The 21,598-nt window shown below is 44.9% G+C and overlaps 2 protein-coding genes across 9 annotated transcripts in view; one reads left to right on the top strand and one right to left on the bottom strand.

Moving 5' to 3' along the window:
* Positions 1 to 21,598, top strand: part of HEATR4 (HEAT repeat containing 4) — a 45,478-nt gene that overhangs the window by 13,258 nt on the left and 10,622 nt on the right. For 4 of the 8 annotated variants that reach the window (XM_070593822.1, XM_070593823.1, XM_070593825.1 and 1 more), the window contains 12 exons: positions 3,314 to 3,517; positions 4,477 to 4,620; positions 7,694 to 7,873; positions 8,780 to 8,940; positions 9,578 to 9,682; positions 12,298 to 12,416; positions 13,119 to 13,299; positions 13,834 to 13,903; positions 14,754 to 14,943; positions 15,854 to 15,932; positions 16,728 to 16,887; positions 18,289 to 18,347. In XM_070593822.1, coding sequence (XP_070449923.1) covers positions 3,314 to 3,517; positions 4,477 to 4,620; positions 7,694 to 7,873; positions 8,780 to 8,940; positions 9,578 to 9,682; positions 12,298 to 12,416; positions 13,119 to 13,299; positions 13,834 to 13,903; positions 14,754 to 14,943; positions 15,854 to 15,932; positions 16,728 to 16,887; positions 18,289 to 18,347 — 1,652 coding nt within the window. Of the gene's footprint in view, positions 1 to 3,313; positions 3,518 to 4,476; positions 4,621 to 7,693; positions 7,874 to 8,779; positions 8,941 to 9,577; positions 9,683 to 12,297; positions 12,417 to 13,118; positions 13,300 to 13,833; positions 13,904 to 14,753; positions 14,944 to 15,853; positions 15,933 to 16,727; positions 16,890 to 18,288; positions 18,348 to 21,598 lie in introns of those variants that run through there. The other 4 variants (XR_011532934.1, XR_011532935.1, XR_011532936.1 and 1 more) reach the window with 2 other exon arrangements.
* Positions 1,192 to 20,483, bottom strand: RIOX1 (ribosomal oxygenase 1). The gene is made up of 4 exons (XM_008544742.2): positions 18,061 to 20,483; positions 17,430 to 17,604; positions 13,330 to 13,392; positions 1,192 to 1,248 (listed from the first exon to the last, which is right to left on the bottom strand). The coding sequence occupies exon 1, from the start codon at positions 20,410 to 20,412 to the stop codon at positions 18,466 to 18,468; it is 1,947 nt and encodes a 648-aa protein (XP_008542964.2). The 5' UTR covers positions 20,413 to 20,483; the 3' UTR covers positions 1,192 to 1,248; positions 13,330 to 13,392; positions 17,430 to 17,604; positions 18,061 to 18,465.

The raw sequence follows: 21,598 nt of genomic DNA, 5'->3' as shown, positions 1-21,598 counted from the left end.
TAATTACCAATAAGGCAGAGCCCATCTTAATGCTTCCAGAGAAGTACATCAAACCCCTGATTCAACACTCTGCCCTATTCCTTTGGGTTGGCTCTACCCCACCAGCTCCATTCTCAGGCCCATACCTGCCTCAGGCCCTAGGGTGATCCTGTGTTGTAAGTTTCCATTTCACAAGTACATCATTTTTCATTCTGTAAGACAGATAAGGAAGATAATCAAGAAACGAGCTTGTGAAACAAAAAGTGCCCATCCCTCCAAGAGGGTATGTCTCCATTTCCCATGACTCTTTCTTTGCAGTGTCACTGTGTAGATGGGCCCCCTGGTATGCAGAAACAAGCAGCAGTAATGACCCATTCTTTTTCCTACCAGCCCCAAACCTCTGTATCTAGTGCTGCCTGGCTAGGCAATTGCCATTAGAGTAGAAGAGGTGCTAATGATGGCAGCTTCCCCAAAACTCACACCCGCTCATTCTTTGCTGAGGACCACCTTTATAAAGCAGTGGAGAAGGCACCCCAGCAAAGCCTTGGGTTGGGTCTTGGCAAGTCACCTTCTGGGGTTTCCATTGCTTCATTAAAACTGAGACTAATCATTCCTACAGCGAGGCACTTTTGGGATACTTACTGACACTTAGGTGATTTTGTGAATATGTTTTATAAACCATTAAGTGCCATACAAACTCAAGGCATTTTTAGTAACATACTACTTTCCCCACAAGCCAACTCAACTCTGCATGTCCTCTCCTCTGACAATAGGCAAATCCACAGAGACAGAATGTCGATCAGTGGTTTCCGGGGGGAGAGAGGAATAGGTATGTGGTTTCTTTTGGAGGTGATGAAAATATTCTAAAATTAGATAGTGGTGATAGTTGCACAACTCTGTGAATATACTAAAAACCACTGAACTGCATATACTTTAGAAGGATGAGTTTTATAATATGTGATTTCTACCCCAATAAAGCTTTTATTAAAAAAAAACTACTCTGAGGATCCTACTGCATTCACGGAAGCTTCCCCACCCATCTCACCTGCTTCACAGGCACTTCCCCCCGTGGTGCCGGATACCTGCCCTCTTTTTCTCCAGAACACAGAACATTTAATGAACTGATGCTGCAGGGTTTTTCAAACTCTTTTTGAAAATAGTATTTGAAATTAATCTGGGGGAAGTAAAGTCAAAATAGTAATATACACATACCTTCTTATAACCATTTTATTCATCATCTCATCTTAAGAAATATTAGTATGTAAGAACCTGGAAAAAACAGGAAAATTCCTGGGGTTAGATGTGGGTAGATTTTTTTCCTCTCCATTTTGATTAAATTGAAACACTTAGATGGTGATTTAAAATGATGAAACTTCTCAAGATACAAAGTGTACTTATTACTAAATAGCCTTTAATTTCCCCCAAATCATGACATTAAACTCTCTAGTGTGCCCAGAACATGATTACAGTTCCTGTATGCCAAGCATGGGGTTTTATGGTACAAGTCACAAAGGCACCGTTTGTTTCTGCCAACAAAGTGTACTGACCTTTTGTCCCACAGAAAATCAAAGAATTGTTCCCTTTTTTTTAAAAGATTTTATTTTTCGTTTTTCTCCCCAAAGCCCCCCGGTACACAATTGTATATTTTTAGTTGTGGGTCCTTCTAGTTGTGGCATGTGGGATGCCACCTCAGCACAGCTTGATGAGCGGCGACATGTCCACACCCAGGATTTGAACCTGCAAAACCCTGGGCCGCCGAAGCACAGCACACGAACTTAACCACTCAGCCACGGGGCCGGCCCCAAGAGTTGTTTCTTTGTGTGCTCCCTTTAGATAAATCTGGACATGGAAGGGGGTTAGTGGATGTGTTCCTACCTCCCTAGAACTCAAAATACTGGAAGTAAAATAAATGTTGCCACTTCCACAGAGGTTAAATATCAGGGATTCAGGACTTCCTCACCACATCCATTTTAACACTCTGAGCAGGGGGATATAGGAAGAGAGGGGTTAACTCGGCTACTTCTCACTTCCTTCGGAGGGATTTCAAGCAGGCTGAAAGGAGAGAAGTGAGGGAGTGTCTGTGTCCACTCACTGGTAGCTGACCTGTCTGGAGGTGGTTCCACGGCTTGTGGCTGCACACATCCTCCCCTGCAAAGAAAGAGGCCCTCAGCAGGGTGACTGGGTTCTCCCAGCACCACCAAGCCGGGTGAGGACCATTTCGGGGCTACACTCTGTATGGGCATCTGGGCTAAACTGCCCTGGAGTCTCACGGGACTCTTTCTACACAGGAAGAAAGAAATGGTATTGCCCTCCTTGCTCAAAGGAAAGAACTAAGAACAAATCTAAACGTGTTGGAGTTAGAATGAAATCTTTGAAGAAAAAGAAATGGTTGATAGTGACAGATTAGAATGTGAGACTGATAAGCAATGTGGCAAATAATGAATTTAGTAATCTGGAAATATTTTTATATTTTGCCTTCTCCACACAACTACTCTTCTGAGAAAGAGGCTTTCTGGATCTGACACTAGGGAGAACATTAAGTCTAGAAAACATAAACTATTTTTCTATAACAACCATATAAATCTCTATTTATATATTTTCTTCTGTTCTCAAATTTCCAACTGTTATTTGTCATAATTAAAAAAAACCCTCAGGAGCCGGCCCAGTGGTGTAGGGATTGGGTTCATGCACTCTGTTTCGGTGACCCAGGGTTCATGGGTTCAGATCCTGCAAGCAGAGCTACACACCAAACATCAAGCCAGGCTGTGGTGGCATCCCACAAAGTAGAGGAAGACTGGCACAGATGTTAGCTCAGGGGCAATCTTTCTCAAACACAAAGAGGAAGATTGGCAACAGATGTTAGCTCAGGGCCAATCTTCCTCACCAAAATAAAAGAAAAACTCAGAGATGCTAAAATCTTTAAAATTTAGCAGCTGGTAGCACCATTCCTTCTCTCAAATTAAAAACTTAAAAAATTAGGAATTAATGGCCAATTATACTCTACTTTAAATTGCAATATATCAAATAATTGAATTTTATGAGCAAACCTTGTTATATATAAACATATTCATGTTCCTAAAGATTCATTAAACTTATAAAAACGTTTGTATCTATCTCAGTTTTTCTCCCCATTATCATGGCTTTATCATGTCTGTAGTCAGGACTTTTCCTAACTCCCTATGGAACTTGTACTCAGTTCCCTATATAATCACGGGAAAGTTCTCTTGAGATTTGTTTTGTCTTGGTGTTTGTCAGGAACAGGAATGTGGTGCTAGCTGGGAACACTGGGCCTAGAGCCGTGGGGAGAAATATCTCATACTGCCATACTGCACAGCTTGTAGGCCTGTGAAAGGGGCCCCGCGCTGGACTGCTTTGCCCACCCCAGCCAAGGATCTGCTGCTGCAGGCGGGTGAAGAGGACGCGCCCATTAAGACCAGGAGACCCAAGAAGCTGTCAAAATCACTGAAGGAGGACGTGACTTGGGAACTGGTGGTCCTGCAGAGGATGCTGCAGGAATGGAAGACTGCCTGGGCCCGAAGTGAGTGAAGGGGGCGGGTTCCCGATGTATCAGTGTGTATTTGTGAGGGAGGAGTCCTCACCTTGGAGCAGCTTTTCTCAATCTTTGAAAATCATCCCTATCTTATGAAACATAACAATCTGGGGCAGAGTAAGGGCCTAGCAAGGACTGTTGAAAGCCACAAGATTTGAGGGTTCAAGGGCTGCTGGCTTTCTGAAAATGAGAGACTAGTGTAGTTAGTGCAGGAAAAACAGAAGCAACCCATCACATAAACTGGATCAGATACACAAAAATGGGTTGAAAAAGAGATTCTGAGTAAAAGCTACTAGTAGGGAGCAACTACAGATGATGGGAGCACTCAAATAAAGGCTTGATACCTGCAAAGAGAGCAGTTAGCAATAAAATAAGGGAGACCTTGAAAGCCAGATGGCAAGAGCCTTCAAAGGAAAGGAAACCTATTGATAACCACAATCATTAACATTTGAGCCCTTATCTTGTCAGGCATTTTGCTAAACACTTCGTCTAGTTAATTCATTTAATACTCAAAGCAACTCTGTATGGTAGATTCTAGTATTGTTCTCATTTTACAAATGACAAACCTCAAGCTCAGAGAGCTTACGTAACTTATCCAAGGTCACACAGCTAATAACTGTGATTCCAAACCAGGTATATCTGACAACACAGTATCCTTAACCACTATGATTTATTGCCCCTTTTTATTTTCCAGATGGTAACAATGAAGAGTTATTTAAGCAAAGAGAGATAGGATATAGGATGGGACTGGGGAGGGTTTTGTTTGGGAACTGCCCAAGAGGGTACCTGGATCATCAGAGAAATAACTTCCATGGGGTCCTTTATTCTTCTGAGCTAATGTTTTGCTTGAATTGTCCTGAAGGGAAGGGAACTTCTTGTCACCTACCTGCAGCACAACATACCCCTAACCAGGCGGTTCTCTTCTCATTTCCCTCCCTGCGGCACAGTCATTGAGTGGCACCATGAGACAGCAGAGGGCCTGCTGCGGAGCTTGGGGGACATGCATGATGACACCCGAATCCAAGCCATCCTCACATGTGCCACAGCGGCTTTAGAACGGCCCCGGACTGTCACCAGCCAGGGGGACTCAGGTGAGAGCCAGAATGAACTGCTTGAGGATAGCAACAACTCACAGAGCCGTAGAAAATGTGAACTGGTGGGGACCCTGGAGCTTATCTGAGATCCTTTTACAAATGTGAAAACCAAGACCCAGAGACTGGCCTGAATATATACAGTTTATTAGCAATAGAGATGAGATTAAAATTCCTGACTTCTGGTCCAGTGCCTTTTACACTACACTCCATTACCTTTCAGACCCAACTGTAATAGCCAAAAATTATATATATGTAAATATATATATATTTGAAATATATATTTGAACGCTGTATATACACACTTTCCTCCCAACTCCATTTTAGCCTTAACTTCTTTTGACAGCACACCTCAAAGTGAACATGTCCCATACTGAAGTCATTGCCCTCTCCGTAGACCCCTCTCCACATTCCACGTCTCAATCCGCAGCCCCAAAATCCATCCCATTTCCAGTCAGGACCCTGCGTCATCCTGGACAAGACCTTCCTTTCCCCACAACCAACTGACCAATAAATCCTACTGATTCTACCTCCTAAATATCCTTTCTTAATTACAAGAGAAATATAAAGCGTCATTATCAGTCAACACGGAGGAATATAAAAAGAAGTAATTACCTTCCCACCCCCACACCACTCCCCAGGGTAAGCTATGTTTAGCTGGGCATTCCACAACTCTCTCTCTGCTTTTACAAACATATGCCAACATGTATGTTGGCTTTTCTATTAATTACAAAAATGACTGTTGAATTTTCATCAGCCATTTTCTAGCTTTTTCTCCCTTAATTTGTGGTTATGATGAATTCTGCTGTTAAATTCTTAAAATAAATCCCAATGATGATGATATAGTATTCTTTTTTTACTCCAATGGGTTTGAGTTAATATTTTAGAATGTTTAACTACATTTGTAAATGAAATTGGTAGTTTTGTTTTTATTTACACTATCTTTTAGTTTTTGCTACCTTTGTAAAATGAATTAAGGACTTGGCCATTTTTTCCAATGGTCTGTAATCTTTTGAAAAAGAAATGTCAATAGCTTTTTTCTTTACTAGCAATAAGCAGTTAAAAAGGAAAATTTCCCATCTACAAAGGCCAGAACTATAACCTACTGAGGAGATGGTTGTTAAGACATAGGACCCAGAAGATGGAAACTATAAACTGCTCTTGAAAGAACATAAAACCGACAGTCTCTTAGCCCTCAAGTGCCCTCTCAGATTGACCTTTTATATGAAGCCCAGGCTGATACTTTTTCCTTCTCTGTTGCTGGTAGCATCCTAATATTAATCACTCTCTCATAACTGTCTGTTTACTTTCCCGCCATCCCTACCAGGCAAGGAACTCCTTAAGGGCGGGGAGTCATTCTACCTCTACAAAGTTGTCAGGTTTTTAAAGTTTCATTTGACTTATTTCTCGTCTATGGAGCTCCAGATTTGGGCATTTTTCCTCCAGGTCTTCAAATTTGTTGCTTCTCTGCTGGAAAATCCCTCCTCTCTCTCTTTACCTGATTAACTTCTATGCTTGCCATTCACTTTTCAGCTCAAGTGTCACCTCCTCTGAGGAGTCTTCCTTGCTCTCCCCCCCAGACTCGGTTCAGTGTCCCTGCTGTATGCTCCCACACATACATTTATTATAACTGCTTGTTTCCTTGGCTACTAAATGAGATGATGTATTTTCAGTGCCAGGATATAGAGAAAACCTTCAATAGGCAGCAACAGGTATTATTATAATCTTATCCCCAAATCTTCCACACACATACAAAGAACGCCTTTGTCTTCCCCTAGAATTGTGCCTTTCACGTGATCCCTTTCACATGTCCTGGTTGATTCAATTTTGATTTGTCTTATTTCCTACCCCTCACCCCAAAAAGTCCTTATTATTTCTTGAAATACTGAACTGACTTCTATCTATTGCCCAGAAATACACATATTTCCATCTAACCCGTTCTTAACAGATGCCATAGCAGCCCCCATTGTTAGTAAAAAGGACAGATTAAAAATCCTAAAATCACAGTCACAGGTCCAATCTGCTGACTCCTTGGTAAGTCAGCTAGCCTCTCTGAGCTTCAAATTCTTTATCCACAAAATGAGAATAGTTATGGACAAAAGGTTAGGAAAACCTTTGCCCTTTCTACTTGAGAATTTGAGCTTTAAATGCCTACCCGTGGCCCTGATAACCTGATAAGGACAGGAACTATCTTTAAAGGCAGCATCACTTATGATAAAAATGAACCCTGAATGATACATTTGGACTGGGAAGAACTGTAAGTGAAATATGAATACTTGAAGGCAGCACCATCCTTTGGGTTTCCATGAATGCTGTGAATGATAACAGGCATGCTCTTTGTGGACTCTGGAAATATATCTATGGCGTTGTTAAAAAAGAGATACCAACTCCGTGAAACATAAGACTTGTTCCCAGAGTGGATTCTATGTTCCTGAGCTGTCCCCAGCAGGCTCTGTGGAATGCTATTCAAAATGCCTCAAGAACTGGCCGAAAGGAATGCCTGGGGCTGCCCTGTTGGCAAACTGTGCTCCCACCCTGCATCCTTCTGAAGACTGTGCCATGTGTGGTCTATGATGGTCTTGTGAGTCTGTTTAGTTAAAACTAAGACTCCTGAAATACACATATTTCAGGTGAGCTCTGCAGTAACACCTGGCTTGCCTACTTCAATGAGGGCTGGAAGACTGAATGCAATAATATGAAAACACTATATAGATGGCAAAGCACTACGTAAATATAATTGCTATTATTAAAAATACAAAAATATATAGGGTAAAGAGGTTGATTTTCATCACTAAAACTAATGGTGAAGGTTGCAATAGCCTAGCTGGAAACATTCTTTTTTGGCTTGAATACAGCTCTTTAGAAGCCAGAAGATAAAGGATTGGGAAGTGGGATACCCAGCACAGAAGTGAACCATAAAATCCTGCCCATTGCAGGGGCTCAGCTAAACTCTAATTACATTAAGTAGCAGGAATCACCTGCAACTGAGACTGAGGTTGGCCACGGGAAGGACGCTGTGTTTCAGAGAAAAGCCAAGGGGCTACACCCTCTTACCTGGCTCTTTTGATCACAGACAAGGAGCCCGTGAAAGCCCCGCCTATCCAGGACTTGCCAGAGGTTCTACAGCCCGCCCTGGAGGCTGCTCTTTGTGACAAGAATGAGCATGTGCGGATGGCAGCAGCAGTATGCCAATACGCCATACAGTCACATAATCCCGTTGCCCGGGACATCATGCAGACTGCCCTTTTGAAGGGTGAGTAAGGCCCTGTTATTTCTGACCAGGGAATATGGGGTAGAGCAAGGAAATCTCACCATCAGCCTTTCCTAATCCTTTCCTGTCCACAATCATGCTCTGTGATGTCTACTTTAGGTTTATGTTGAACAGAGCTTAGTTCTTCGTAGGCACTTTGACAAAATAGGTATACTGCTACCTAGTGGGACCTGGGCTAAGTGTTTCAGGTGCATGTGACTAGAAAACATGCCCCCTTGAATTCACACAACCAGATTTTCTTTTCAGTGAAAAGATGATGTAACAATATTAAAGAATACTTTCTGAAAATTAAAAAAATCACCACTTGAATACATCATGCTTCCATTTTTGCACAGTAACTTACAGGCATTGACCACATGCATTGTTGGAGTAATACAAGCAAAAGGGTCCTGTCAGGTGCCTGTCAGTTAGGCCCAAGAGGCCTGACTGTTCTCTCTGAAAGATGTGCCCGTTCCTTCCCTAGAGGCAGGGTGGTGGGTAGTGGGGTGGAGACAAAGACAGAGGGCTGACTGGTTTGGCCATCTGAATATAGACATTCAACCATTTAATTCATCTGTTTTAAAAAAGCCTTCACTCCAGACTTCCCAACCTCTAGGGGGAGGAAAAACTGTATCTCCGACCGAGGCCAGAAGCGCCTTACTGCTCTATTCCTAACAAGAGCCTTTTAGGATGAGACTTTTCAGTTAAGATTTTCAGTCTATATTTAAAACCTTGACATGATCCACTTAAATATGCTTTAAATATAGCATTGGATTTCTAGACTGAGAGGGGCACAAGGAAGTGAGTTATCAGGCAGGTAGCAGCCTTGGGTACCAACCTAAAGGCTGTTCTCTCTGTGGGGAGAAGAGATTGCCATTCTGGACTCCTTTTTTCATCCCACTGTGGCAGGTAATAGCGTGGACAGCTGGGCTGCAGCTCAGTGCTTGGCTCTGGAAGGTGCTGCCACTTACCCCGTGATTAAGAGGATCCTCCATCAGCTGTTTACCAAGAGGAATGAGGAAACTGAGCACCAGTCTTGTATGCTCCTGAGCCATCTCAGTGGGAAGACAGTATGTGCCTGTTTTAGAGTCAGAGAAAGAAACCAGATTTGGGGGAACAATTGGGTCTTTGAGGTCAGTGAATGTAAGGAATCAAAAAAGCAGGTGGCAGGGTAGGATGATCTCAAGCATAGGTGGAACTGGACTAAGTGTGGGTGAACGGGGGTGTATACAGGGAAGTGACAATAGTGAGCTAAGAGAAAGGTGAGAAAAGCAGGCTGCCGGTGGTTTCTAACTATATGCAAGAAGAGTTGTGATATGTAGAATTTGCTTCTGCCGGAAGTTTACCATTGAAAACTGCACAGACCTACCATTCTGTTTACTTTCAGCAGAAATGTGAAACCCAAAAAGATTGAGGCATATACAAATCATTTAGGGGTAAAGACAGTCAAGAAGAGAAGACCCCAGGAGTTTTCTGTTCAGATTACTAAATCTGTCTTGTTCCCTGATTTCTGATCCCAGAAGTCAGTTGGCTCAGATGGAAGAGTGCCTCATATCTTGTAAACCCACTCTCCTTTGCTAGAGATGGGCATCTCATGTACTTGTGACACTAATTATGCTGAACGCCATGTTAGGATGTCACTTCTTCAAGGTTCTAGCATCTCTAAAAGCAATTATGAATATTCACACAAGTCTTCCATTTCCTCAGACCCTGATACACACCCTGCTTGCCGTGGAGCTGAACAGCCGTCAATGGAAGGATCGGATTGTGGCCTGCCGGGCTGTCTCCCAGATCAGTGGAAGTGTCAGTTTGGTAAGCCTTCTCTTTCTGTGTTCCCAGGACAGAAAGTCTAAGCGAAGCCTGGGCTAGGGAGCCCTTCCACTTTTTGCTGCTATCTAGTATCCCATTCTTACCAAACAGACCTCTGTCCTTATATTGCTACTCTTACTCCTAAGTCAGAATTATCTTCAAATGCCATGTCTTTCTGCGACTTAAGCCACTGCTTCTCAGCATGGCAGCAGTCCACAAACACTTTTAACTCACCCACGAGGAAACAAGCAAAAAAACAAGAGAACGAGTTTAGAAACTTTTATAGTAATTTGATGTTGTTTCAGCATCAACGTATAAGTATCAGTCAATGACATTTCCCACCCCAAAAAACTGGTCCTGCATCACAGATAGTTTGAGCAGCACTGACTTAAACTACCCACAACCCAACTATCCTAGTGTCTATACTGGCTCTCCTTGAGTGCTCAGCACACGCACAGAGAAAGTATAAAACACAGTCCCTACTTTCAAAAAACTGACATTATAGTTGGAGTACCAAGACTAACAAACAAGTGAGTCAAGAACAAGCGATAAATGTAAGGTACTTTCTTAACACCTTTCGGAGAGAGACTGATGAGGCTGAAGTCATCAGTTAAAGTTCTGTGAAGGAACCTGGGACAGCCGAGCAAGACTGGGACAGGACTGAAGAGGGACTTCCAGGCAAAGGGAACCGTGACCATCATTTAGGCCTTCACCTGACCTCCTTTTGCAATTACTTTTAAATCACCTTGAGCTGTCCACATGGGATTTTTGCCCTTCTTCCCATGTGCCACTATGTCTTTCCTTATAACAGTGAGTACCTGCAAAATGGCCCAGAACACTGCCACTCCCATGAGAAGTGAACACCCTCCACTCTTTGACCCTCACATTTTGGTGTGGAAAGCACAAAATCTGGCCATTTGGTATAATCACCTGAAGATGTTTTGGTCGTTAATTCTTCCTCAACTGCTATCGTACCCTGCTGCTAAAGTGCTGGACCAGCAACACAGGCATCACCTGGGAGCTTGTTAGAAGTGCAAAATCTCACCTCAGGTGAACTCAGTCAGAATCTGCTTTTTAACAGCCAATTCATGTGCACATTCACTGCCTTAGCACTTGTCACTTAGGATTGCCAACTGAAAGTAAAAATTACGATACGCAGAGCAAGCCGGGGATGGGGTACAAATGAGAACTCCACGTCAGACTGCTGGAATTAAGAGAGGCAGTATGTCCATCCATTCTTTCATCATTCAGTAAGCAAGCACTTCCTGACCACATCCTACACGCTAGGCACTATACTAGCATTGGGGATGTCAAGATAATATGGCCTCTCTCAGTAAATGTTATAAATAGCTGTAACAGAAGCCACTATGAGGTATTATAGAGATTTCCTGTGCTTACAGAGGGGAGAGGAGAGTTTACTGAGGAGATGCTTTTTGATCTAAATCCTAAAAGAAGAGTAGGAAAACAGCAGTTACCAGGTAAGGGTGGAAAAGGGAGATGTTTCAGGCCAGGAAAACAGATAGGGCATATTTACACAATCATCAGCTATAACTGTAGTAATCTTTGTCCTTCCCCTCTGAGAGAAGTACTGATATATAGGGTGGCCGCTGTTCCGGTTTGTCCAGGACACAGGACTTTTAATACTAAAACCAAGAAAGTCCCAGGTAAACTGAAATGAGTTGGTCACCCTATTAATGTATCACCTTCAAATTTTAAGTCTCTCAAACACAGATTGCACTGGTCCTCCAACATAGGATAGCAGTTTAAAGAATGAGCTTGGAGGACAGACCTGGGTCTGAGTCCTGGCTCCAGCACTCGACATATTAACCCTGGGCAAGTAAATCTAAGCCACCATTTTGTCATCTGTAAATGGGAATAATATCTGCCTCATTGGACTGTTCGGGAGGATTAGGTGATGGGTAAAAACACTCAACACATAGTACTCAGCCATAAAAACAGACAAAATTGTCCCATTTGCAACAACATTGATGGACCTTGAAGGCATGATGTTAAGCGAAATAAGCCAGCCAGAGAAAGACAAACACCGTATGATTTCACTCCTACGTGGAAAATAAACAAACACATGGACAAAGAGAACAGATTAGTGGTACCAGAGGGGAACGGGGTGCAGGGGTGGGCGGAAGTGTTAAAGGGAACATGTGTGGTGACAGATAAAAATTAGACTATTGGTGGGGCCAGCCCAGTGATGCAGCAGTTAAGTTTGCATGCTCTGCTTCAGTGGCCCGGATTTCGCTGGTTTGGATCCCGGGTGTAGACCTACGCATCGCTAATCAAGCCATGCTGTGGCAGGCGTCCCACATATAAAGTAGAGGAATATGGGCACAGATGTTAGCTCAGGGCCAATCTTCCTCAGCAAAGAGAGGAGTGGCGGCAGATGTTAGCTCAGGGCTAATCTTGCTAAAAAAAAAAAATTAGACTATTGGTGGTGAGCACAATGCAGTCTATAAGAAACTGAAAAATAATAATGTACACCTGAAATTACAGTTATAAACCATTATGACCTCAATAAAATAACTGGGAAAAAAAACATTTAGCGCAGTGCCAAGTACAAAACTGACGTTCAATAAATGGTAGCTCATTATTACACCTATTTATAGGATATGAAACATAAGTTGATCCAGCTGATGTTGAATGACTGGCATAAGGAAGTGAGACAAGCAGCTGCCCAAGCTCTGGGGCACAAGAGCCTTGGGAAGGAGGTGCATGACACAATCAGGTAAGACGTAGTCAACATGGAGAGAGAAACTTCTCTATTCTTACAAGTGTTCAGGCGGCCTGGGATCCAGCCTGCCAGCGTTTGGGTGAGCTGCCCTGTATTGTATGCTTATCATCGTACTAGGTCCCATTGCAGAATTATTTTAAAAAAATAAAATAGAAAGTTAACAGTCCCTACAGATGCTAACACTGTGGCTAAGGAAAGAATCACTGAGTGCCCACTAGGTGTTAGGCACTGTTTTGGATGTTTAAGAGTTCAAAACTAGGACATGATTCTGATGATACAGGCATGATACACAAATGCCTAGTAAGGTCATGTTTGTGGAAGATGGCTAAGACTTCAGGCAGAGAGGAGAAGGGAAGACATTCCAGGCTGGGAGCCAAATGCAGAAATGAGCATGGCACATCTAAGGGCAGTGAAGAGAACTCGACTGTGTAAGAGGTGCATGTTGAATGTTTCCTTTATTCAGTCAAGATAGCTTAGTGCCTAGCATATGCTGGGTCATAGGGATTCAAGTAAACGAGAGAGTTGAGGTCTTTGCGCAGTGAAACTTAACCTAATGGGCATAAGGCTGACTAGGAAAGGGTGGGAATGAACAATAGAGAGCCTACAGAGGTTGGATTTTATCCTGAGGGCATTAGTGGGGTGGAGGGGGGCACCAAAAGTTTAAGGAGGGAAAATAAAAGCACCTGTGCCTTACAGAGTCAAGCTGAGTCAAGGAAATCCCCAGGAGCGTGTGGAAGCCCTCTCCCTGATTGGTAGGCTCAAGCTCATGACCGCCAAGCTTCTCCCAAGCTTCCTGAACTGCTTCTCTGATGACTTCATGGCAGTTCGACGGGCAGCCTGTTTGGCAGCAGGTGCCCTGCAGATCCGTGATGAGATGGTGAGTCAAGGAAACATGTTCCCATCTTACCTGATTAACCTGAAGAGGGCATTACCCTGAGCTTCCCTTGTTGTGCATAGAACACTCACCACTCTGTGGGGACACAGAATGAGAGATAAGAACCAGGAAGGTGAGGGGGTATAGAGGCCACATCAATCAGTGAGGACCACATTTAGCTCCCAGCCAGCCCAGACTTCACTCTAGAGCACATCCCTGAATCCTGTTCTCACCTTAGTTATGGGCTTTAGGATCAACTCGTGAATGGAGTTGTAATCCCTAGTTATTAGGGGAAAACCTGATGGAAGTGTTCAAAAGAAGCCTGTTGGCCATAGATCTGTGAGCTGACAAAATCAGTCTACAGATGAGATACTTCAGCTAATACACTGTGTGTGCAGGCTCCAGATCATTTGTCACTAGAACCAATAAAAAGTCATTTTTCGGTTCTAGTACATTTTAGAGACAAGAAGGGGCCCTGTCTCTGGTTCATTCTTGCTCTGGTCCTCTCTACTCAACAGTGCCTTTTATCCATCCCAGGTCCTTGAATGCCTTCTGAATCTGACACAGAGAGATCCTTACTGGAAAATCAAGGCCTTTGCCATTCGAGGTATTACAGAAAGATTGGCCCCAGCTCCTCAACCTCAAATACCTTCCTATATGCTAGTAGAGATGATCCCCAGAATCTCTCTAGGAAGTGGGTAGTGTGTTGGGGAGGATGATCACACCTTCTCAGAAGTTCCTTGCCTGAGAAATTAAAGATTATTATCTTCCTCTTTTTAATTTTTAGTGAAAGATCCCAAGTCTAGGTCTATCTCAAACTTACTAAGGCAAAGGGCTGACAAGACAGTCCCTGCCAACAGAATTAGGGAGAAGTTCCAAGGAGGTATCCACTGTTGGCTATGCCTGCTTTCTCTGGAGGTTTCCACTAGAGGACTCTGTAAAAGACCAGATTCAAGACTGCTACAGACCTAAAACCCTGCCCTCAGATTTTCCTAGAGTTTCTTTTTAAAGCATCCTTGGCATTGCTTCTCTCTCTGACAGTCTCTGGCAGGTCCCCAGCAGAACTGGCCCTAGATAAACCTGTGAAGTAATTGTGCCTCCTTTCCCCATCACCCTGCCTTGATTAGGCTGGTCTTCTGAGTTATCCATCCCATATCTCATCCCTAGATACATAGGTAAATCAGTGTATGCTCACATCCCAAGGATGGGATGGATCACCCCCTCCTAGGAATCTCCTTGGAGATAACATAACCCATCCCTAAAATTCTAATGGTGATTTGCATCCAAAAGGGAAGATACAGACAAAATACTTAGTTTAGCATTTGCAATACTTAATTTAGCAGGTGGTTGCCTACACCTTATTACTTATTAATAAGGCTATCTCTGGATGCTAGGATATAGCCGACTCAGTCTTAAGTGACAAAATTAAAAATTGTGCTGCCCTCTAATCTCTGCAGCTTTGGGACAGATTGGCCAAGTGAGTCCCCAAGTGACAGACCTTCTGCTCTGGGCCATCCACTATGAAGAGTCACCAGGTGTACGACTAGAAGCTTGCCGTAGCATCCTAGCCCTGAAACTTCAAGGAGACCGAGTCAGGGACACCTTCCTAGACGTGCTGCTCCTAGAGAACCACAATGCTGTTCTAAAGTAAGCACTAAACCTTTGGTTCTTGCCACAGCCTCTTGTACTGCCAACTCTCCCACCCGAGTTAGAATATATCCCTGCCTTTCCAGGCTGCCTAATGGCTGGAAAAGCACAGGCTCACTTGTGCCGTTCACCTGCTTACCCAAGTGGGTAACAGAAAAACTGGCCTAAATTAGATGCAAAGTCAAGCTCATGTAGTTCACGCGCCTGTTCTCCATCCCAGGTGGTTTTATCAGATGCCTACTGTGAGGACAGGCTTTAGAGTTAAAGACCACGGTTTGAATCCCAGCTCAGGCATGCGCTAGCTTTGTGAGCCTGGGTTAAGTTACTTAAACTCTCTGAGCCCATTTTTTCATGTATCAAATGCAGATGATAGTCTACCATATGGGTTTGTGGTGATGATTAATGAGACGACATGTTCAGTAACTGTCATAAAGGTGTTCAACAAATGGTATCTATTAGTATCTTCAAATACATCACCTCAAAAACTACACAACAGGGGCCGGCCCAGTGGCATAGTGGTTAGGTTCATGCAATCCACTTCAGTGGCCCAGGGTTTGCGGGTTCAGATCCCAGGCACAGACGTACACACTGCTCATCAAGCCATGCTGTGGCGGCATCCCACATACAAAATAGAGGAAGATTGGCACAGATGATAGCTTAGTGACAAAAAGAGGAAGATTGACAACAGATGTTATCTCAGGGCCAATCTTCCTCACCAAAAACAAAAACAAAACTACACAACATCCCTATAAGCTAAGCATCACACCCTTTTTGCAGCTAAGGCTCAGCAAAACCGCAGTTAGGATTGGAAATTTAGGATTCTTGTCTGACTCCGAGTTCTGTATTTGCCAACCCTGTGCCTTTTTTAAGGATAGGAAAAACCACCTAAGAAGTCCTTCTTATCTTTCAGAGAAATTCATCAGGCAATGAAGATACTTAACTTAGAAAATGAAGGAAACCAAGAAATGCTTCAGGAGATCAAGAACAGGGTAGATAAGTACAAGCTGTGTTTTCAGAGAAAATGCAGGGCTCTCCAGAGTTCCTCAGACCTTTCTTTTCCTCATGACAGACACAGCCTCATCTACATCCACGTCCACATCGCATCTAAACCTCAGACACAGATATCTCATTTGAAGATACAAAACATCCATCCAAGACAGGATTATAAATCCTATTAGTAAAAAGCCAAAACAAAAATCCTCTTAGCCCTATCAAGTAGCCCTCAAAATCAGGGTTTGTTGTTGTCAATTGTTGTTTCTGAAATACTGTTCCATTCCTTTCCATTTTCTCCCCACCATCCCCTAAACCCAGGTTCTTCTTTCTTTTCTGCAGGTAGGCACAAAGAAGGCATGAGGGACTGGAGCTGGCCCCTAGATTTTCTTTTTCCTTCTCAACTTTCCCTAATTCCTAATTAAGGCTCTTTCACCAAAGGCACACTCATAGCTGAACAGGTGGTTCTCATCTTTCAAAGCTGTTAGATGAAATGAAGGAATAGAGAGAAAAAGGAATTTAAAAAGGAAAAAATTCTTTCTTCATATAATTCACGACCAGCTTCACACCAAACAAACATTTCTTAGCAGGTTCCTTTCATCATGTCCAAAAAGCTAAAGTGAATTTTTCATTAACAGGTGTAAAACATGTCCAACCAATATCACAAGAGAACAATGCTCTTAGGCATTTATATACCGTCTAACACCAATAAGCATGCTGCAATGTTACTTTAATGCTTTTTGATGATTTGCAGCCTCGTATAGTTTTTTTCAACATCATTTGTTCTGATCTAGATTCAAACACTAAGCCAAAAGGACTTGCTGACGCAGAAAGTATTCAAGATTGAGATGGTCATAGGAAAAGTGAAGGAGGAAGCAAAACGTGTTTACTTGCAACCCAAAGAGGGGCAAAAGCCACTCAAATTCAATAGTTTTCTCCAAGAAACTTTTAAAGGTAGGTCTCCTGGAGGTGAGTCCTGTGTCTTCACTCCTTTTAACAAGACTTTTCCATGATCTGGAGGTTTTGGGACTTCCCTGCAAGCCCGTAGGATGAAAGTCAGGAAAGGCTACTTCGTTTCCTTCTTGGCACCATCCTCTCAGTCCTCTTATTTTTCTCCTGCCCCTCAGGCTTTTATTTGCTATTTTGTCCCTTAAAAAAATTTTGAACTGATTTGAAAGTTAGTTCAAAAAAGCCCATTTTAGGAAAACGTGAATATTAAAAAGGCCAAAAAACTACTGTATTGATGTTTGATTAAGCACCCCAAAAAAGCCTTGTAAGCTTAAGGTTCAGCTCTCTAAGGAAAGTCGCATTGGAGGGAGAGCTTTCATTTTTACTTTACGTACATCTATGCTTTTGCAACTGAAAAAAAAAAAACACTATAAAGTTCTCAACCTTATACAACTGAACCTGTCAGTTACAGTGATGGGATTTTAAAAGTTCCAGATACAACCTAAATGTTGAGGTGCAGACATCAAGCTGTACCAAAATATACTTACAAAATCTGTGTGCCCAGGCGTAGCAGCAGCCTCAGGTCATTCAGCCAGCTGCCTACCAGCCACCACCCCAAACCCAGGTCTTCTGGTTCCAAGTCCAGTGCTCTCTGGTACACCAGGCTCTTTTCCACCAACCATGAGAATATTCACTTGCCAGATTTGGGTAAGTTTCTTCCAACTGCCAGAAAAAAATGAAAGTGGAAAGTGACTTGAATACCAGCCTTCCCTCATGGCCAGCTTGCTACAAGTTGGTTGACTGAGACCTATGATAGCACAACTAGGTGACATGCTGCCCCTTTGGGAGCAGTGCCAGCCACTGATGAAAGCAAGCACTGAGCAAAAACAATATACTCATAACTTTTCTAATAGGATTGTGCTGTTTGGGGTCCAAGTAAGCATGATTAAAATGAGTAAATTACCCCCAAAGTTACAGAATTGGTCCCCAATCCTACAACCACCTCAAGTAACCTTTCACCTCAGCCATGAAAGATTTTCCCTATCTTCCTCCCCACTCCCACATTCTTTCAAATCATGCCACATAATAATCTAGCCTTAGAAAAGGGAAACATTCTTTGGCACTTTAATAACTTTTCTAATATTCATACAAACTCACAATAACAAACACGATACTGACCCCAACCCTCCCCCCAAATTGATGAAAGAGAACTCAAATGAAGGATGCAAATTCCAAATAAAAACTTCTAATGTCTCAAGCAGAATGACCCAGCAAGTGCTACACAGTACACTGAAGCCTGAGGGTGATGATGAAGTCGGTGCTCTGAAATTATCAGGGACCAAGGTCACTTCTGCATAAGTAGCTCCTTATTTCCACCTCCAACTTCTGCTTTTATTTTGTGCCTAGATGAGGTGGTGGTTCCTAGAAGATCATTTGAGATTTGTGACATTGAAGAAGTCATAAAGGTAAATGTGAGCACATTGATGGTTATCAAGGTAAGAACATGAGTTTTTCCCCCAAAAAGGTGGTAATGGTAGGAGAGAATCACTACTGTCTTGTTTTCAGCAATCAACAAGAAACAGTTCAGGTGAGAGGCATCTTGGTGAGCAGCAGCCCCTTGTCATATAACATGGTTGCCAAAGAAAGCTGGTCCTCCACACTGTCACAGGGCAGGTCCCCTACTCTTACAAACTCTGGGTAGGAGCGGAGCAAGAGTTCCATGGCATCAGCTTGCTGGGGGTATATCTCCAAGCACTTAGGTTCCTCCAGATGATAAACACGAGAGTTTTCCACTGTATAATAGAGAAACAAATGGCCTCCCTCTCCCACCAGCCGAGCTATCCCATCCTGAAGCATGTGCACTTCTGTTTCTGTTGTCAACTGGGCCCCCACGTTTACAGGTTCTCCAGCCTCCCAACGAATTGGGAGCCCATAAACACTTAGTGCCCTTTCCCTATCAGTCAACACAGGGGGCAGAGAATCGTGGATGAAGTCTTTGGCTCGCTGGTCAGCCACCGCATCGACAGGGGCAAAGTGTCCCAAGCGGGCAACCAAAACCCGCACCTTCTCCATGAAAGCAGTTCTTCGCGGATCCTTAGAATCCGAATGCTGGGCCCCCATGTAATCCATGAAGTCTCGGGGCAGACCCCTACGAAACTCCACATTTTCTTCCATTGCAGCCTGCACTGCCAGAGGCAGTACGGCCTCCAGGAAGTCGCCCCAGGTATTGCGCTGGTACGTGGACAAAGTGAGGTGCAGAGAGTGCACTCCATCCTGGCATTCGGCTTGGTGGATGAAGCCCCGAGGAAAATAGAGCAAATCTCCAGGTTCCAGCACGGTCTGCAGCACTGGCTCACCGAGGTCATCCTGGCTGAAGTTGGGGCTGGATGTCAGGGCCAGTTCCTCAGTGGGGATCCGGGGTCGGTAGACACGCCAGAGTTTCCTACCTTCCAGCTGCAGCACAAAAGCCTCGATGTCGTCGTAGTGGGGGGCAAAACCTTGCGAGTTGGGGGGCGTGAGGTAAATGTTGGAGCCTGCCATGCTGCCAAACTGCTCCTGGAGCACAGCCAAAAACTGCCACACGGTGGTCGAGAAAGCCTGCGGACAGAGGAGGCGCAGGGAGCAGCCGGCCTGGTACAGGGACCACGCGGCGGCGGGCAGGGCGCGGCCCGGCGGGTTCAGGGTCTCTCGCCGCCCGTTGATGTAGCGCGCGGCGTCCAGGTGCTGCCCGAACTGCACCTCCTCGTTGCGCAGCATGGAGTCCAGGTCGGCGGTAGAGAAAAGACCCTGGTAGTAGGTGTGGTCCTGCCGCCGCACCAGCACCGCCTCCCGCTCCCACAGGCGCCGATAGAAATGATCCGGCGGCATGGGTGAGATGAGCCACTCAAACAGGCGCGCCGCCCGCCGCCGGCTGCTGGGGATGCGGTTCAGCTCGGCCAAGACGCGCAGCAGCGGGGAGTCCCAGGACAGCTCCCCGCCCGTGCTGTCCACCTGCGGCCCCGAGAGCGTCGCAGGGACCACGGTCGGTGGGGCGGCCGCCAAGTGCTGGGCAGAGCACAGCAGGGCCGAGGTCTCCACCGCGTGCGCTGGCGCGCCGGGCACCTCCACCAGGCGCGCAGGCGGCGCGGAAGCCGGCACCAGGCGCGCGGGCAGGGCGGGCGCCTCCATCAGGCGCGCCGGCGGGGTCTGCAGGGAGCGGGCCGCGGGCGAGGCCTCCAGCAGCTCTGCAGGCCCCAGGTGGCCGTACGGCTCCCGCCGGGCTGCATCCGGAATGGCCGCCGCCCCAGCAGGCAGCGGGTCTCCGGGATCGTCCACCGTCGACTCCACCCTCGAGTCCTCCGAGTCCTCGCTCGGGAGCGTCTGGGCCCTCAGCGCGGCCATGCGGGACGCAACACTTCTCCTCAGCTGCCTTCGGATCTTCCTGGGCCTCAAGGGCAGGGCCAGGACCGACCCGCTGTGTGGCTGTGGCTGGCGCCGGCGCCTCAACCGCCCGCGTCTCAAGAGCCCGGAGCTAGCCCGCAGCCCGTCCATGGTCTGCCCTCTCCGGAGCGGCCGAGAAGAGGAACCACGCAGCCTGAGGCCGCGGTGCACTCTGGGAAGGCGGGCGCGGCATCCCGCAGCCTCGGGGTTGGCCACGCCCACCACTCTCCCACCGAGCGCCTCCGGCTCTCCGGGTTAGCGAATGTCAAGTTAATTTAAACGCATGGCTTCATATTAGAGCGGCGGAGTCCTTGCCAAATTAACAAGGATTCCATCTTTAGTGGGCAATTTAAAAATCAAGTTGCTAGGATTCCAGGAGAAAGAAAGTTGGCCAACTAATTCTTCTTTCTTTCTAGTCTCTCTTTCTAAATAACACGCTCCCCAGCAGCTTTGCACGAGAAAGTGCCGGATTCCTGTTTTCAAGGAATGCTCTCAGGCAAAGTTCGAGATTTAGATCAAATCTCAGGTCTACTCGGTGTTTACTCTGCCGATGACGTTATTGATTGAAGCCCTATCTAAACTCCCTCCGTCCTTTTTCTCCGTTACAAATTCTCAGTCCTTGCCCTCTCTTTTAAGATATTACGAACTTTTCTCCTTGCGTTCTTGATATCTGCTCTTACCATCTCCTCTGGGGTTTTGTTTCATTAGCTACAACTTCTCTCTCCAGAATCTTCAATCTCACCTCCTCTGAATCCTAAATTGACTTCTTAAATCTGGGCCTCTCATCTAACAGATCCTGTGGTAAGCATCAGGGTGTAATTGTTGAGAACAACATGGTCACTGTCTCCATTGTAACTACTACGTTGTTTTGTACATAAATATTACTTGTCTTCGTTAGACTCATTTAAGATAAATTCCCAGGAATGGAATTGCTGACTCAAAGGGCAAGATAATTTTTGTGATTATTAATAGGTTTTACCAAACTCCCTCCAAAAGGGTCTACAATGTCGCAAACAATTATAACCATTTTAGAGTACATGGTCTCTAGGACCTTTTCTATGGTTCTGTTTGATCTTTCAGTCTTCTCCTCAGTCACACTTTTATCCAAACACTTGCCAAAACTTTAAAATTTTACCCCTACGTATATATCACATCCACCCTTTTTTATTTCTCGTATGCTCTATTACTATGGTCCCCAATTGGGGGAGATTTTGCCTCCCCAAGAAACACTTTGGTTGGGGAGCAGGGTCGGGGTAGGGGGAGATGTTATAATATCTAGTGGGTAGAGGCCAGAGAT

This window comes from Equus przewalskii, chromosome 25, assembly GCF_037783145.1.
Source record: "Equus przewalskii isolate Varuska chromosome 25, EquPr2, whole genome shotgun sequence".
In the NCBI taxonomy this organism is placed as follows: domain Eukaryota; kingdom Metazoa; phylum Chordata; class Mammalia; order Perissodactyla; family Equidae; genus Equus; species Equus przewalskii.
Note: the sequence above shows the minus strand (reverse complement) of the source record. Positions and strands in the feature narration are given on the sequence as shown.

What these genes read in the sequence shown, in the direction of transcription:
- RIOX1 (XM_008544742.2), bottom strand. Translation starts at nt 20,412, where the DNA reads ATGGACGGGCTGCGGGCTAGCTCCGGGCTCTTGAGACGCGGGCGGTTG.